Source organism: Lithobates pipiens, unplaced genomic scaffold (genome assembly GCF_037356315.1).
Source record: "Lithobates pipiens isolate NorthernLeopardFrog02 unplaced genomic scaffold, aLitPip1_a1.2 Scaffold_16, whole genome shotgun sequence".
NCBI classification, from domain to species: domain Eukaryota; kingdom Metazoa; phylum Chordata; class Amphibia; order Anura; family Ranidae; genus Lithobates; species Lithobates pipiens.
The window spans coordinates 155775201-155792719 of NW_027507748.1; the positions used below are offsets into that span (position 1 = coordinate 155775201).

Below are 17519 nucleotides of genomic sequence, written 5' to 3' on the forward strand. Positions count from 1 at the left end.
AAAAACACACACAAATACACAGAAAATAACACATTTCTATGTTTGTTACATTCTTGCATAGTTTCATTTGATTTGTGTTCCCTGTATCCCCTATCCCCTCTCCAAAAGAAAAAACAAACCAAAACCGAAATAAAACATAATCCACTCTCTTCCTTATTGTGCATCCACTGTGCTATCTGAGAGAATGTATTTTGGGGTGTAATTGCACATATAACTATGCAATGTTTGAACAATATATCATTAAGTGACAACGTTGTGTAAAAAAAGAAAGAAAAAAAATTCCCGACACTTGTGGCAAAATATCAAATATTCCATGGCCCCACCCTGCCTCTCAGAAAAAAGCTTGAAGTGTCTTCTTTCCAAAATGGGGTCATTGAGGGGAGGGGGTGTGTGCTATCTTGACATTTCAGGGCCTCTGAAACTGTGATAGGTAGTGAGGAAGTGAAGTCACCATTTTACGCCCTTAGAAAGCCTGAAGACGGTGATTGGTTTTCTGGGTCCTGTACATGGCTAGGCTCCCAAAATGTCTCACACGTGGTATGCAGCAGAATGTGTTTTGGGGTGTATTTCCACATATAACCATGGCATGTTTGAGCAATATATCATTTAGTGACAACTGTGCAAAAAGCAAAAAAATTGTAAAGCAAAGGCCCTACCGATTTAAAATGGTGGATGATGCAACTTTTTCACACAGTATTTGCGCAGCAATTTTTCAAACGCAATTTTTTGGGGAAAAAAACACTTTATTTTTTATGCACTAAAACGCACTATATTGCCCAAATGTTTGATGAAATAAAAAAGATGATCTCATGCTGAATACATGGGTACCAAACACGACATGCTTTAAAATTGCGCAGAAACATGCAGAGGCGACAAACTACATACATTTTTAAAATCCTTTACAGGTTACCACTTTAGCTGTACAGAGGAGGTCTACTGCTAAAATGACTGCCCTCGATCTGGCCTTTGCGATGATACCTTACATGCATGGTGCAACTGCTGTTTACATATGACACCAGACCTACGCTTGCACTCGCCTTTGTGCATGAGCACGGGGGGACAGGGGTACTTTTTTTTTTTCCCTTTCATTTTTTGTTCCTTTCATTTTTTTTATTTTTATCATTTTTATTATCTCAGGGAATGTAAATATCCCCTGAGATAGCAATAGGTAGTGACAAGTAATCTTTTTTTTTTTTTTAAATTGGGGTCTTGGGGTCTTGGCGTGGTATCTGACCACGCCAAGATTGGTGTAATAAAATGCTTTCCCAATGGCACTGTTTATATCATGAAATGCTCGTAGCTTCCAGTTTCTTAGGCCATAGAGCTGATTGGAGCCATTCTGGTCTCCGATAAGCTCTATGGTCAGCAGGTAGAAGCACTGACTTCATTCTCGGGTTCCCTGTCGGGACAGTAGAGCCCGAGAAACCCATAGAAGAAGGTGGGAGGGGGGGGTTATAACCTCCTACTCCTCGTAAAAGCAGTCTAGAGGCTAATTAGCTGCTAGGATTGCTTTTACATGAAAGCTGAACGCTGGCTGAAAAGAATGATACCAAGATGATACCTAAACCTGCAGGCATCATTCTGGTATAACCACTCAAAGTCCAGTAACATACCAGTACGTTGCTGGTCCTTGTTGGGCATATATTGTAATGTTGTTTTCATGCAGCCTGTGGGCTGCATGAAAGAGTTTGATCGGTGGGTAATGCCCACCATTATAATACTGCCCTTCATCCACCCACTTCTAATGCACCATTTTTTTTTTTAACTGTGGTGGTGAAATCTCCACCTACAGTGCTGGAGTTGCTGATTTTCATATCATGAGAGCAAACGCTGTTGCTGTCAAGATAAATCAATGCTGCAGCTGAATGGCATACCTGAAAAGCAAACGATGATAACAACAAAACATTAACTCAATAAAACAACTTGATTTTTTTAATGCAATCCGTGTCCAAAAATATACGCAAAAGCATGGGGGCAGTCCGCCCCTAATGTTAGGAGCAAATCGCTCCTCCATATATGCTCTCTTTTTTAACTGTGGTGGTGAAATCGCCGCTGTCACTGTCAGAATAAATCCGTGCTGCAGCTGAATGGCGTACCTGCTAAGCAAATGGTTAACAGTAAAACAAAGTAACATTACAGTAAAACAGTAAGAAATGCCATACTTGCAAAGCAAATACAATAACAGTAAAAATCATCATGGTTCTAAAATACAGTAACAATAGAGAGAGAACAATAGATATACAGTAGAACAATAGCAATTGAACAATAGAGAAAGAAGAAAAATAAAACCACAACAATTTTTGGCTTTTTTTTTTTTTTTGCACTTTATATAAACTGTAAATGTTCCAGATCATGGCCATCTCATCTTTCGAGAGCCTGTGTAAAGTGTGCCTAGGACTGTGCAATGCTGTAACCTACGCTAATACTTCACTAGTGTGTGGTAGCGTTCGAAATGGTCACCAATGTAAAGACCCGTTTGGTCAGGACAGGAGGGACAATAAAAGCCATGAGGCAGTAGGCATTGGGACCGTTGTGTCTGTGTGAAGGGAGGACAGATGAAAACATTCTTCACCCTTCACTTCACAGTGAGCAAATTATTACATCTCAAGCAGGCTATCTCCCCCAGCCTAAGATGGAAATCTACAAGCGGCTTGGGTAAGCCTTGTCAATTAGATCGCATGGTGCCAAATGTGCCAATTCCATGATCAAACAAGTGACTAAAAAGTGGCACGCTTGCGTAATAATAATTGTCCACATACAATTGGTACCCCTTTCCCAATAAGGGTGACACCAAGTCCCACACAATCTTACCAGCGCTCCCTATGTAGTCTGAGCACTTCTCTGGCTCTACGTAACTATCTCTTCCCTCATAAATCGTAAAACTATATGTATAGTCTGTTGCCCTGTTACACAGCTTATACATCTTGACCCCATATCTGGCATGTTTGCTAGGAAGATGCTGTTTGAATGACAAGCGGGCAGAAAACGTAATCAGGGACTCCCCAATGCAGACAACTTGATTGGGAGTAAACAAAGCTGCAAACTGCTGGTTAAAGTGTTTTTTTAGAAGGGGCCGAATTTTGTAGAGCCGATCATAGTTGGGGTCACCCCGAGGATGACAGAGTTCATTGTCATTGAAATGCATGAACCGCAAGATCTGCTCGTATCGTGCCCTGGTCATGGAAGCGGAGAACTAATATATGACTGCAGCTCACTTTTTTAGTTATGCCCATGAGGAGGGATAGGCCCAGGAAGGTCTTAAATTTGGAGACCGTAATAGTTTTCCGATCTCTGGCAAGGGTCAGCTGGGGATTTGCGGGGATTAATTGACCAGCATACAAATTGCTTTGGTCCACAATAGATCTATAGAGATCTTCCATGAAAAACGGTGAATAAAAATAAGGTGAGGTAAAATCAACTGTTTCCACCTAAATTCCGGGTTGGAATGGCGTTCTTTGTTCCCCACAAATAGAGCTTTCTTTTGGTGGTATTTGATCACCTCTGCGGTTTTTACGTTTTGCTCTATAAACAAAAAAAGAGCAACAATTTTGAAAAAAAACACATGAATTTTTACTTTTTGCTATAATAAATCTCCCCAAAAAATATATAAAAAAAACATTTTTTTTCCTCAGTTTAGGCCGATATGTATTCGTCTACATATTTTTGGTTAAAAAAAATTACAATAAACATTTATTGACTGGTTTGCGCAAAAAAGTTATAGCGTCTATAAAATAGGGGATCGTTTTATGGCTTTTTTTTTTTTTTCTAGTAATGGTGGCGATCAGCGATTTTTTTTTTTTTTCTTTTTTTTTTTTTGTGACTATGACATTATGGCGGACACTTTTGGCGCTATTTTGGGACCAGTCACATTTATACAGATATTAGTGTGATTAAAAATGCACAGATTTACTGTGTAAATGTGAAGGGGTTAAGTGTGCCCTAGGGAGTGATTCTAACTGGGGGGGCTGGGCTGTGTGTGACACATCACTGATCAGCGTTCCCAATCACAAGGCGAGCTGATCAGTGACACCGTCACTAGGCAGAATCGGGAGATGCATGTTTACATTAGCATCTCCCCGTTTCTTCCCTCTCCGTGAGGCGATCACGGGTATGCCCGCGGACATTGAGGCTGCGGGACCTGTTGTTGGACTCACGGAGCTTGCGGTGGGCACGCGTGCGTGCCCCCACTAGCCAGGCCTCGCGAGATCATGAACAATAACATGATTTCGCGGAGCCAGCCTGCTGCAGTAAAACTGCGTGGCTGGTCCGCAAGCGGTAACTTCAACCATAAAGTTTTCAAAGGGGTCTCTGTTCCCTTCCATGACAACAATATAGCCTTTCTAACATAAAAATAGAGAATGCTAAATAATTTCTTGGCATGTGGCAGTATCTGCAAGTTGCCAAAGATGGCCAGCAGACAATTCTTGGGGTGACCGATGTTAGGGAGACCTAGAGCCGAAGAGATGAGAGCCCACCTCCGTCCAGAAGTCCTGAACCATTGGACATGCCTAGAAACAGTGCAGCGAGTCGGCATTTTGCCGCATCCGCGAAAACATCTGGCTGTTGATAACAAACCCATCTTTTGCAGCCTAATTGGGGTGCGCTGAGATAAATGGAAAATTTTAACCTGTATAATACTGTCCCTTGATGATATAACTGAGGTTTTGTACATGTCACTAAACCTTCCAGTCATGCTCTGCAAGGGAAATGTCCACGGAGATTCATTTTTCTTGGGCCTTATTAAGTCTGGGGTTAAAATCCGTCATTAAAGCAGCGTAATAGGTAGATATAAGTTTAGTTGGGTCAGGTTGTCTCAGCAGTTTCTCTAGTGGAGGTAGGTTTTGTAGGGTCGTTTAAGGAGCCAAACTGTGCTCTGATAGCATGTCTGAGCTGATAATAGTAGAACAGGTAGGAGCTTGGCAAGTCAAAGTCAAGTCTGAGCTTATAGCAAGATTTAAAGCCTTGGGCATTTGTATAATTTATCCCTTTCATGGCTAAGCCTATTTCTGACATTTGGTGTTTACAAGTTAAAATCTGGATTTTTTGCTAGAAAATTACTTGGAACCCCCAAACATTATATATATTTTTTTAGCAGAGAATCTAGATAATAAAATGGCGATTGTTGCAATATTTTGTCACACGGTATTTGTGCAGCGGTGTTTTTAACCGCAAGTTTTTGGGAAAAGGGACACTTTCATGAATTAAAAAAAAAACAAAATGGTAAAGTTAGTCCAATTTTTTGTATAATGTGAAAGATGTTACGCTGAGTAACTAGATACCAAACATGTCACACTTTATAATTGCACGCACTCGTGGAATGGCGACAAACTACGGTACCTAAAAATCTCCATAGGCGACGCTTTCAATTTTTTTTATGGTTACCAGGTTAGAGTTACAGGGGAGGTCTAGTGCTAGAATTGTTGCCCTCGCTCTGACGATCTCGTCAATACCTCACATGTTTGATTTAAACACCATTTACGTATGTGGGCACGACTTCCGTGTGCGTTTTCTTTGCTGCACGAGCTTGCGGCGACAGGGGGCACTTTAAAAAAAAAATTTTATTTATTTTATTTCTTTTAAAATTAATAAATTGTTTTTTTGATCACTTGACAGTAATAGGTGGTGACAGGTACTCTTTATGGAGGGATCAGTCTAAAAGACCTCCAATCTCTCCTTTACACATCAAAGTATTCAGATCGCCGTATTCAGGTTCTCTGCTAAAAACAAAATAGCACCGTTTTGCGTAAAAAAAGAAAAAAAAAAAAAAGTCCTTGTCTTTTCCAAATACGCAGCATCTGAAAAAATCATGGATGCGAACCTGTCCCATAGGAAACCATGTAAATGAACTGTAGTGTGTTTCTGCAAAAAGCACCAAAAAACACAGGTGTGACCCAGGCCTGAGATGTTTAGTAACATAATGGGGTTAGAAAACTAAAATTAGTAAAAAAAAAGAGCAAATAATCGCTACTGTAAGGGGTTCATTTTTTACTATGGGACAGTGAAAGTAATATTTACAGTAGTGGTTTGCTCTTTGTACTATAAAGGGCTAATTTTTAGTTTTTTTAACCCCATTATGTTACTGGCCGATTAATCAATTATGAAAATAGTAATCGATTAATTTCATAATTGAATCGATTAGTTGTTTCGGCCCTAGTCCTGAGACTGTAGTGGGTCAGGCTGTGTGTCTCTATGAGTAGAGGCTGAGTCACTCACCATTTCTGCTTTGTTTATGGAGAGCGGAGGCAGACTGCTGCAGCAGCGTGTCATGCTGCTCAGCCTGTGTACCGGCGCTATCTTGCCAGTGGTAAGGGGCCGCCTGTCTCGCCATTGATACTGTCACGGGTGGCCCGTATTTCACCATAGATGCGAGCCTGGAGTGTTCCCACAGCTGTGGGGAACAATTTGGGACCACTCTGAAGCAAATCGGGCTCAGGATGTCTGTAGAATGCCGTTCGGGAGCCGGAGCTGTGACTTACACGTCTGCTCGCTCTGCCAACCGGACATGCCCATTACCTCTTCACTCTCATCGGTTATGCTCAGAAACGTGTAGGCCTCTTCACTAGTGTACCTTCGATTGGACACATTGGCCTCTAAATTTACTGCTACACTAGTGAGACTCACAGGAAAAAAGAGCATTTGACTGTCAGCAACTGCTTCCAACGCTACCAAAAAAAACATTAGCGTTCACAGGGATCAGGCCTGACTCTGCGAATGCTGCAGTTATGTGTGTTGTGTTTTGTAAAGTGACAGTAATCGATTTATACTGGATTGGGTGGCCTGGGCTGGGTGGAGAGGCTAAACAAAGGTATTTGGGCTGATCCCGCTAACACTGTGTTCTTGGCATCCCTAAACTACTGGGGACGCTAGTATAGATATTGATCTGTTCAGACACTATATTACAAAGGGAAGTGTATGGTGCGTGCATGGGTGTTATTGCTACTGGCACTAATCTGACGCCTTTTGCTAGGGGTATTTAGACCTCTCACATTATAGGTCACTAAGTTTTATTGTAGCCATGATCCATCAAATGAGCACCTGTGAGACCCTCCTTCCCCTTGGGGTCCCAAGAAAGAGAGACAGAGAGAAAAAGAAAAAAATATCTCACAGGCCCCCCCCCCCAAAAAAACCCACAACACCTCACACTACCACCCCATCCATCCTCTCGGGGAAAATAACCTTGTAGAGGACTGGACAAGTCTCCATCCCTTGTTCACTGTACGGAGCAGACGATCCCTATCAAGGTGCCGCCTAATGTCCATACCTCCAAAGGGGCACTCCTGACCCATCTGAACCATCACCCCACTGGACCCCAACCCCTCCACATCCCCCTTCCCCCCCCCCCGCCGCTGCCCTTTTCCCTCGCGCCCCCCCCATTGTACCCCTTGTTTTTCTTTTCATCTTCTGTTCTTAGACTACTCTTAGGCCTCTATATTCTTTAAATATCTCTCATTGTTATTAAATTAATAATTCCTCCTCGTCCTTTTTCCCTCAGCCTCACTACGAATCCATAGTGTGTTTCTTTAGGGCCCATGCTGTTCCTGTATGTACTTCCCACCCTGGTGGAGGGTGGAGATTCAGCTTGGTACAGAAATCCCCTAGATCTTCAGGGAATCTCAGTACTGCAGCGTGTCCTTTTTTTACTTTAAAGCAAGCTGGGAAACCCCAGCGTTATGGGTTATTGGATCTCTGCATTTGCTCAGTCAATGGCTTTAAAAGCTGCCTTCTGGTCAGAGTGTGTCCCTTGATAAGTCCGTAAATATCTGCAGGTCTGTTCCTTCATAAGAGTTTCCTGTCGACCGCCCCCCAGCCCCCTATTTTTTCCATGATTATCGATTTTTTTTTTTGTCCTCCATATAATGACACCTCACTATCACATCTAAGGTGTCTGTTGCCTGAGCTTGATATCTTGTGATCCTATGCACTCTATCTATTTTTAGTATTTAGTATTTCTGTAGTTTCTTTTCCTAGCATAGGATTGAATAACCCTATCATAACCCCTGTTAACTGCTCATCTTTGTACTTCTTTGGGAGGCCTCTTATGCGTAGATTTTTGCATCGGCTTCGATTTTCTTGGTCCTCCATTTTATATGAGAGAGATCTAGTGGCTCTCTGCAGAGACCTAACCTGCTCATTCATCTCTTCTAATTTTTGATCGTACATATCCATCCCCTCTTCCACTCTGCCTAAGACCTGTCCAATGTCTGATCGGACTGCCGTAATATCTGTTTTCAGTAATTCCTCTACCTTCGCCAACATCTCCGCCAAGGTCTCTCTAATTTGAGGTATGTTTATCTGGGCTTTCCCCAGCCTCACTTCCTCCTCCGCTAGTAGGTCTGCGCTGTGTCCTCTCCATTTTTGCTTCCCACTTTGTGTTTTAAGAGCCCCTGAAGTGTTGCCCCCAGCACTTCTTGGTCGTGTCACAGTAGAATCATTCGATTTCCCCATCTTGGCTTCTTCCTCTGCTGTTTTTTGCTTGCCAGCCCCCGATCGAACTGTTGCCCCCTGTATGGGGATACCAAATCCCCCCTCGGGTATACTAGTTTCTGCTGACATAAAATGCTGGATGCCTCCTGGGCTTGGGGCAGTCTGGGCTCCTTTGGCTGCTCCAGCTTTAATCACTTTGCCTACCATCTTTGCTAGACTGAATAAAAATGAATAAATAATGATATATATGAGGGTTATGCTTCCAAAAGGGTCGTCAAAGGCAGGGAGGTTTTCCAGGCAGTGCAGCAATTTATGCTATAGCCCGTTAACCTATCTCGATTGATGCAAATACATTAAAAGTCCTTCAGGTTTATTCAAGATTTTTTTTTTTAAATGACAGTCCTATATGTCGCCAGGCTTCTATCTGTAGTCCCGGTTTCTCACATAAGCAAACCTCTTTGGTCCATACTGAGCAATGCTCAAATAGGAAAAACAAAAGAAATGAGGCAGCTGAGGGGCTCAGAGCACTCATAAGTCACTTCAGAGAGTGCAAGCAGGGCTAAACACTTTAGTAATATTCAGCAAAATGCAAGGCAATATGCAGGGAGGTATGAATCCAGAGCTGCAGAGTCAATATCACAAAAAAGAGAATGGTTTCTACCGAACTCCAGGTTGTGCTGCTTCTCTCCTGCATTTACCTAGGTCCCATAGACAGAGCAGTTGTGTCAGTGATCTATAGGAGCCTGCGGGGGGTTGTCGCTGTATCTGGGCATCAGCACTGAGGCCTCTCTCCCAGCGTTCCCTGGGCATCTATCACCTGTTCCTGGGGGTCCTAATAGTCTCCCCATGCTGAAGTATCCCCCCGTCCTCCAGCCCTGCTCCCTAGCCAGGGTGAGATCTGAGGACGAGAACCAGCAGGCTCAGAGAGGGGGAACAGCGTAGATCCTGCCACACATGGCCAGCGCAACCCAGGGACAAGCGGAAGCAGAATCTTCCAGGAAAGCCTCAAAGCGCAGTCCAAGAGCGGGGTCGGTATGCCCGGGAGTCAGGAGTCTGAGAACATCTCTTACGGGGGGGCTTTAAAGGCTAGTATCCCATGGAGCCATGCACTTTCCTCCTCTCCTCAGCTTTACAGCTCCTTCCCTGCCTCAAGTATCAGTTGTCAGGCATGAGGCATTAGGCAGCAGTGAGGGGATAGGTCAGGAGGGATCCCAGCTGTCCAGCGTGAGCACCATACGAGTCAAGGCTCACTTCCTCATTCTGCACTGAGAAAAGTCTTGGATTACATGGGAGACAGCTGATTGGAGGAAAGGCACCCCCCTCCAGATAGGCAGATACTTTCAGAGCTGTCCTGTGAGTAAAGCAGCTTTCTGCTAATCTATTTATAGCGCTGTCCTTGACAAAAATTTCAGGGTGGTTTTATCACACGTGTTGGAGAACTTGTCAGAAGTTATCATGCTGATAACAAAATAACGGAGCAGGAGAAAGCCACGGGACTTTGAAGAGAGATAAGAAAACACTTCAGATATGTGCCTAGCTCAAATTTCATGAATTGGGTTTACATCCACTTTAAGGTAGTGATCTGCTCTTGACCTATAGCATGGTACCTGGCTAGTTGTAGCCGATCACAACCATAAGCAAGCCAACCCATTCATGACAGCTAAAACTATTGCTTGTGCAGTGATTACCACGATTACCACTGAATAACCCCTTTCAGACCGGACCATTTTGCTGGCTTAAGACCAGACCACTTTTTGCGATTCGGCACTGCGTCGCTTTAACTGACAATTGCGCGCGACGTAGCTCTCAAACAAAATTTAAGTCCTTTTTTTCCCACAAATAGAGCTTTCTTTTGGCGGTATTTGGTCACCCCTGCGGTTTTTCTTTTTTGCACTATATACAAAAATATATAAAAAAAACATTTTTTTTCCCCTCAGTTTAGGCCGATACGTATTCTTCTTCTACATATTTTTGGTAAAAAAAAATCTGTTTTATCCGAGTGGTGGTAAAGTGCCTGGAATCCATGAACAAAGGCCATCAAGAAGCCAAATTTCTCAAGGGTCAGTTTGAGATATGGCCATAACATGGTTTTGAATGCCTTGTGGATGTCAAGGCTTAGGAGGAGCACTTTTCATGAGAGAAGATCAGCATCTTGTATTATATTGGATGCGAGTCTGACGTTATCTGTGATTTGCCTGGTCGAGATTGATCCTGTTTGGTCAGGGGAGATTAATGAGGTGATAGACTCTCTAAAATTATCTGCCAGGAGGCAGCCAAATATTTTCAGGTTGGTGTTAATGACCGAAATCGGCCTATAATTTGGGGGAGGACGTGGTCCTTGTTTGGGGATCAGGGACATATTGGCCATGAACATATCATCTGGGAAAATGTGCCCTTTAAGGATGTGATTGAAAAGGGATTTAAGGGTATTAAAGAACTTTTGAATTTTTTTATAGTATGGGGCTGAATATCCATCTGGGCCAGCGGTTTTGGAGGGTTTTAGAGATTTGATAATGGAAGTTATTTTGGTGTTGGAACAAGGGGCGTTCAACTCCAGTAGGTGTTCTTGTATAAGGGCAGGGAGAGGTATAATTATTTAGCCACGTCTTGAGAGAGGAGTCCTGGGAGGAGTTAGGGGGAGAAAGGAGCTCTTTGTAAAATTTTGAGAATATCTACAATACTTCCGTGGGATGAGAAACTAAATTCCCGTTGGAGTTTGTATGTATGGGGGTTATATAGACTGGTTGAGCTTTTTTCAAACATGGCAGATGCTGAATTACTGTGTAGTAGGAACTTAGCTCTCTACCATCTCAGGGATTTCTCAGTCTGCTCTGAAAGGATCTTCTCTAATTCTAATCTATTGGCATTGATTAATTTCAGTATGTCTGGGGAGTGATTTTGGCTGTGTAGGTGGTACAGTTTATCAAGGTCAGTGGTGAGTCTAGCGATATCTACAAGTTTTCCCTTTTTCCTTGCAGCCACTAGTTGGATCAGATTTCCTCTAATTACAGCTTTATAAGCAGCCCACAAAGCGGTGGGAGAGATATTTAGCCGTGTCATTAATGGCAAAGTATTCTTCTATGTGTTTATAAATTTGGGACACCAGCACTGGGTCCGTGAGAAGGGATTCGTTAAGACTCCAACCTGCCATGGAAGGTCAGAGACCTATATGTGAAATGTCCAGGCAGACTACATGGTGGTCAGACCAGGGGCAGGAATGAATAGTAGCTTTGGAAGAGTTTGCAAGGAGAATAGGGGTACAAAACAAGTATTCCAGTTAAGTGAGCCCTTAATTATAAACCTACTTGCTGGATCTGTGTAAATATGTTCCACATCAAATGCTATATTATTTCTAATAAAGATTGCAACTCCTTGGGACCTGGACCCAAAAGTGGTATAGTGCCTCCTGCCATAAGATCTATCAAAATAGGTTGGTTGATTAGATCCAGAAAAATGGGATTCAGGTGTTTATATGATCTGAAGGCATCTTTTTTCCTTTTTTGGGGGTAGTTGAAGCCCCTAACATTGTGGGAAATTACCTTAATACCCATTCAGGATTTGGGTGACTAGATAGATGTGGGTTTGGGGGAGGGTCCCAAGTAGTGGTCAGTTGGGGGCTCCCACCTACGCAGGGTGAGAGTACCCGATATTTGAAAAACATTCTTTATACCCCTGAGGGGGCTGTCAGTAGTTGGAGCTATTGAAATATCAGTTCCCAGAATAGTATGGGTTCTACCGTAAAAAAAAAAAAAAAAAGTCCAAGAAACAAAAGAAGCAAAAAAGTAGAACTAAACCATGAGTTCTCAAACCAGTAGGGGTCGGGAGGGGATAGGATTTGCCCGACAGTGAGAAGAAGTAACAAATAAAAAGGTATAGAATTCCTGAACAATAGGACAATGATATCCAACACTCTTGCCAACCTAAAATATGAGGTAGTGATAGTAAAAAAAAACATGAAATACACAACCGTGCATGCACACAAGAATGACAAAATAGCATTTGTATACAGGAGTGTGAATGGGGTACCAATATATGACTGGGTCTAATTCAGTGTTGCTATTCATAAAAGTAGGAAACTTCCCAATCATAATTTAACCCTACTGGTATTTTTGTATGGAAAGAGAATATCCAGTAAACTTCCTTTCTGCACAAGTTCTATTCTGACTTTGCTAAGTATATATTAATACTGTGTCGTTCTTTCAGAGGTTTTAATCCTTTTGGCTCTGTTTTTTTGTGCTGCCCATTTTCTTGTGCACATTTGGTTTCCACTATAGTCTGATTAGATATGGGAACAGTTTCTGGGGGTTGTCTATCCCCTATTTGGTTTTATTTCACTATAAATATTTTCAGTCTGAGTATGGTCACGAGCTATGATTAACCACTTCAGCCCCGGGCCATTTGCCTGCCCAAAGACCAGAGCACCTTTTGCGATTCGGCACTGCGTCGCTTTAACTGGCAATTGCGCAGTCGTGCGACTTGGCTCCCAAACAAAATTGAGGTCCTATTTTTCCCACAAATAAAGCTTTCTTTTGGTGGTATTTGATCACCTCTGCATTTTTTTTTTTGCTCTATAAATAAAAAAATAGGGTCAATTTTGGAAAAAAATTCAATATTTTTAACTTTTTACTATAATAAATATCTCCCAAAAATATATATAAAAATGATTTTTTTCCCCCCCTCAGTTTAGGCCGATATGTATTCTTCTACATATTTTTGTTAAAAAAAAAAAACAATAAACTTATGTTGATTGGTTTGCACAAAAGTTATAGTATCTACAAAATAGGGGATAGTTTTATTATATATATATATATATATATATATATATATATATATATATTACTAGTAATGGGGGCAATCTGCGATTTTTATCGGGACTGCGACATTATGGTGAACACGTTGGACAATTTTGACGCTTTTGGGACCATTGTCATTTTTACAGTGATCAGTGCTATAAAATTGCATTGATTACTCTAAAAATTTCACTGGCAGTGAAGGAGTTAAGTGTGTCCTATTGTGTGTGTTCTAACTGAAGGGGGGGATGGGATTGTGCAGGGGAGATGACAGATCGCTGTTCATACTCTGAACAGACGATCTGTCTGTTCTCCCCTCAGAGAACCGGAAACTGTGTGTTTACACACACAGATCCCAGTTCTCGGTGTGCCCCGATCGATCGCGACCGTCGGGCACTCGCATTGGCTCCATGGGCGAGCCCGTACCCCCTAGTTGGCGGTCTATTGTACCAACATACCATGACGGCGATTCCGCAGCCGAGTATAACTACGGCGGCTGGTTGGCATGTGGTTAAGCACCTATATTGATGTGAAACATGTTAGCCTGTCTGTACCTTTCATTACCATGATGCACGAGATTTTGGATCTTCTACACTGTTTTGCCACAAATAAAAGGTGTTATTCAGAGTGCATCCATTTAGCCGTTTTCTTCAATTTTCTACTATTGCAAACCTGCTAGAAAAACAATTCTAATGATAAAAATATAAGAAAAAAAATAATCCTTCAAGAGTAGGGAGACAACCAAATGAATGCTGCTGTTTTGAAGAATTGTGCAAAAAGGGTAACGGACTAACCGGGGGGGGGGGCTCTGGAACTGAAAAAAAAAAGTCCACCTTTAATTCTCCCCGCCTCGGTATAATGCGGTGGTCATTCCTTTCCATCTTACGCAGTCCCTATCCGTGGGAAAAATAAAGCAATGGGGTACGGAACCTGTGGAGGGCAATGTTTGGTCAGTTCAGCCGATCCCATTTATTGGATATGTTTTATAACAGAAAGTAGAAAATATTAAAAAAATAAATTCCAAAATTGTTGGTCTTTTTTGTTTTATATAGCAAAAAAATAAAAAAAACCCAGTGGTGATTAAATATCACCAAAAGAAAACTCGGTATTTGTGTGAAAAAGCGATATGAATTTAATTTGTGTACAGTGTTGCATGACCGCACAATTGCCAGTTAAATTGGCGCAGTGCTGAATAGCGAATAATGACCTGATCATGAAGGGGGTAAAACCTTCTGGAGGTCAAGTGGTTAAATTATTCTGGATATTGGTAAATTCAGAAAGCATGTCACTTTATTTACTGTACAGCTTCCTGTGTAAATACTGTGTTTTTGGTGACCGGGTCCATTTAAAATGCCATAGCTATACCTTCTTGCTACTTGTTTAATGGTAAAGACAACTGTGGGAATTAGTCTTTCATTATCTCCTTCTGTATTGGTATCTATTATCTATTCTTTTGCCTTTAACCACTTCAATACTGGCCACTTTTGCCCCCTTCCTTCCCAGACCATTTTTCAGCTTTCAGCGCTCTCACACTTTCAATGACAATTAGGCAGTCATGCTAGACTCTACCCAAATGAAATTTTTATCATTTTGTTTGCACAAGTACAGCTTTCTTTTGGTGGTATTTATTCACGACTCAGTTTTAAATTTTTTGCGATATAAGCAAAAAAAAAGAGCGGATATTTGGGAAAAAAAAACAATATTTTCTTCTTTCTATTTTAAAAGAAATCCAATAAAATCTAATTTTATCATAAATTTAAGCCAAAATGTATTCTGCTACATGTTTTTGGTAAAAAAAAAAAAAATACCGTTAAGTGTATAATAATTGGTTTGTGTGATCACGGACATATGTACGCAAATGATCATGTACAGATGTGTGCAGGTGATCACGGACATATGTGTGCAGATAACCATTGGGACATGTGATTTTAGTGGGACATATGTGGGGGACATATGTTTTTTTTTATTTGGGGACATGTGTGTTTACACTGTGTGGTGATCAGTGAGTAAAAAGCTGTAAAAAACGGCATATACTCAATGATCACCAGCTCTGCTCTCTTCTCCTCACTGACAACTTCCGTGTGAGGAGAGGTGAGCCGATTGCCTAGCAACCGGCTCTGTTTACATCACATGATGGCTGTGATTGGACATGGCTATCATGTGATCAGGAGGGCCAATCACAGAGCCCTCCTGCCGATCGGAGATGAGCCATGTGTCGGTGACACGAGCACATCGGGATCGCGCCGCTGCACGAGCGCGATCCCCCTCCTTCTGAGGGATGTTCCTGAACATCCACTCAGAAGGAGAGAGCGCCCACCCGGCCGTTTATATACGTTGGCCGGGTTGGAAGTGGTTAAGCTATTACAGCTTGTATTTGTTGTTTTTCTGTGTATATCTATTAATTGATGTCATGTTCAATTACATGCAGGATTGTCCAAGTTTGTTGAAGTTCAATGACTTTAATCGCCTGCTACATGAATCTCAGAAGGAAGTTCTACGGTTGCAGAAGCAAATTGCATTAAAATACATGAAGGAATCCCTTCATTTGTCAAGGACTGAATCTCACAGTTCACCAACACCTGCGGAAGCCATGTGTTTGAACAGATTAATTCATCCTGAACAGCCCACACAAGACCCAGATAATTCAATCATAGCAACTTCAGTCGATTCATTTAAGGTAAGGTAGGAGCTGACTGTAATTATTTGAAAGTGAATGTCTTCTTTTGAAGAGAAAAATAAATAACCAAAGTATATCTGTCTAAGCAAACGTTCTATCTATAGAGTGACCTGTATTGCTTTGCAAATATGACTTCCTTAAGTATTTTATATACAGGTGATACTCTAAAAATTAGGATATCGTGCAAAAGTTCATTTATTTCACTAATGCAACTTAAAAGGTGAAACTAATATACAAGATAGACTCATTACATACAAAGCAAGATAGTTCAAGCTGTGATATGTCAAACTTGTGGTGATTATGGCTTATGGCTCCTGGAAACATCAAAGCCGCAATCTCAGAAAATTTGAATATTGTGAAAAGGTGCAATATTCTATGCTCAAGGTGTCCCACTCTAATCAGCTAATTAAGCCATAACACCTGCAAAGGGTTCCTGAGCCTTTAAATGGTAGGAATCACAATCATGGGAAACAACTGCTGACCTGACAGTTGTGCAGAAAACCATCATTGACACCCTCCATAAGCAGGGAAAGCATTAAAAGGTAATTGCAAAAGAAGTCGGATGTTCCCAAAGTGCTGTATCAAAGCACTACAATAGAAAGTTATGTGGAAGGGAAAAGTGTGGCAGAAAAAGGTGCGCAAGCAGCAGGGATTACCACAGCCTGGAGAGGATTGTCAGGAAAAGGCCATTCAAATTGTTAGGGACTTTTACAAGGAGTGGACTGAGGCTGGAGTCAGTGCATCAAGATCAAGAGCCACCACACACAGATGGATCCTAGACATGGGCTTCAAATGTCATATTGCTCTTGTCAAAGCCACTCCTGAACCAGGGGCAGATCCAGAGTCTAGTCTCGGGAGGGGCACTGCTATAAAATGTTTTCTTGGGGGCAATTTATATGGGAAATGGCTGGGTTTGGGCCTTCAATCATTACGGCACCATGGTTGTTATGGTGTCAGGATGATTGAAGTGCATAATTTCTATTATTACATTGTAATATAAAATTAAATGGTTTAACTATAATGCAGAATCAGTGGGAGCCCTGAGGGTGTCACTTGCCATGTCGCCTGCCACCAAATGCGGATTGTCACTTGCTACGTCACCTGCCACACGTTGCGGATTGCCACTTGCCACGTCACCTGCCACACATTGCTGATTGTCACTTGCCATGTAACCTGCCACACATTGCGGATTATCACTTGCCACATATTGCTGATTGTCACTTGAAAAGTAGACCGCCACACATTGCGGATTGCCACTTTCCACGTAGTCTGCCACACATTGCGGATTGTCACCTACTGTGTCACTTTTCTGCTAAGGTGGTCTTTTGTTGTGTCCCAGAGTGAAGATAGGCAGCAGAGAGATGATGTAATCTCTCTGCTGCACACTTCTTCTTCTGCACAACTTCTGCACAATCTCTCTGTGCACGCTTCCCGCACAGTGAGGGCGGAACTGGGGGGATGCAGGGCAGTGAGAGATGATGTCATCTCCCTGCTCCTCTGCCTGCTGGCTTCCTTATTGGCCAGCAGCCCTCAGAGCCTAAGCCGCCCAGCTGCCCCCCCCTCACCCGTCCACTTACCAGCACTCAGCGCAGTCACCCGCGGAACCGGCCGCAGAACCGGCCGCCCTC

At 42.2% G+C, this 17519-nt stretch overlaps 1 protein-coding gene across 10 annotated transcripts in view; it reads left to right on the plus strand.

Moving 5' to 3' along the window:
* Window positions 1-17519, plus strand: part of TSPOAP1 (TSPO associated protein 1) — a 376947-nt gene that overhangs the window by 133549 nt on the left and 225879 nt on the right. For all 10 annotated transcript variants that reach the window (XM_077480674.1, XM_077480675.1, XM_077480679.1 and 7 more), the window contains one exon: window positions 15643-15891. In XM_077480674.1, coding sequence (XP_077336800.1) covers window positions 15643-15891 — 249 coding nt within the window. The remainder of the gene's footprint in view (window positions 1-15642; window positions 15892-17519) is intronic.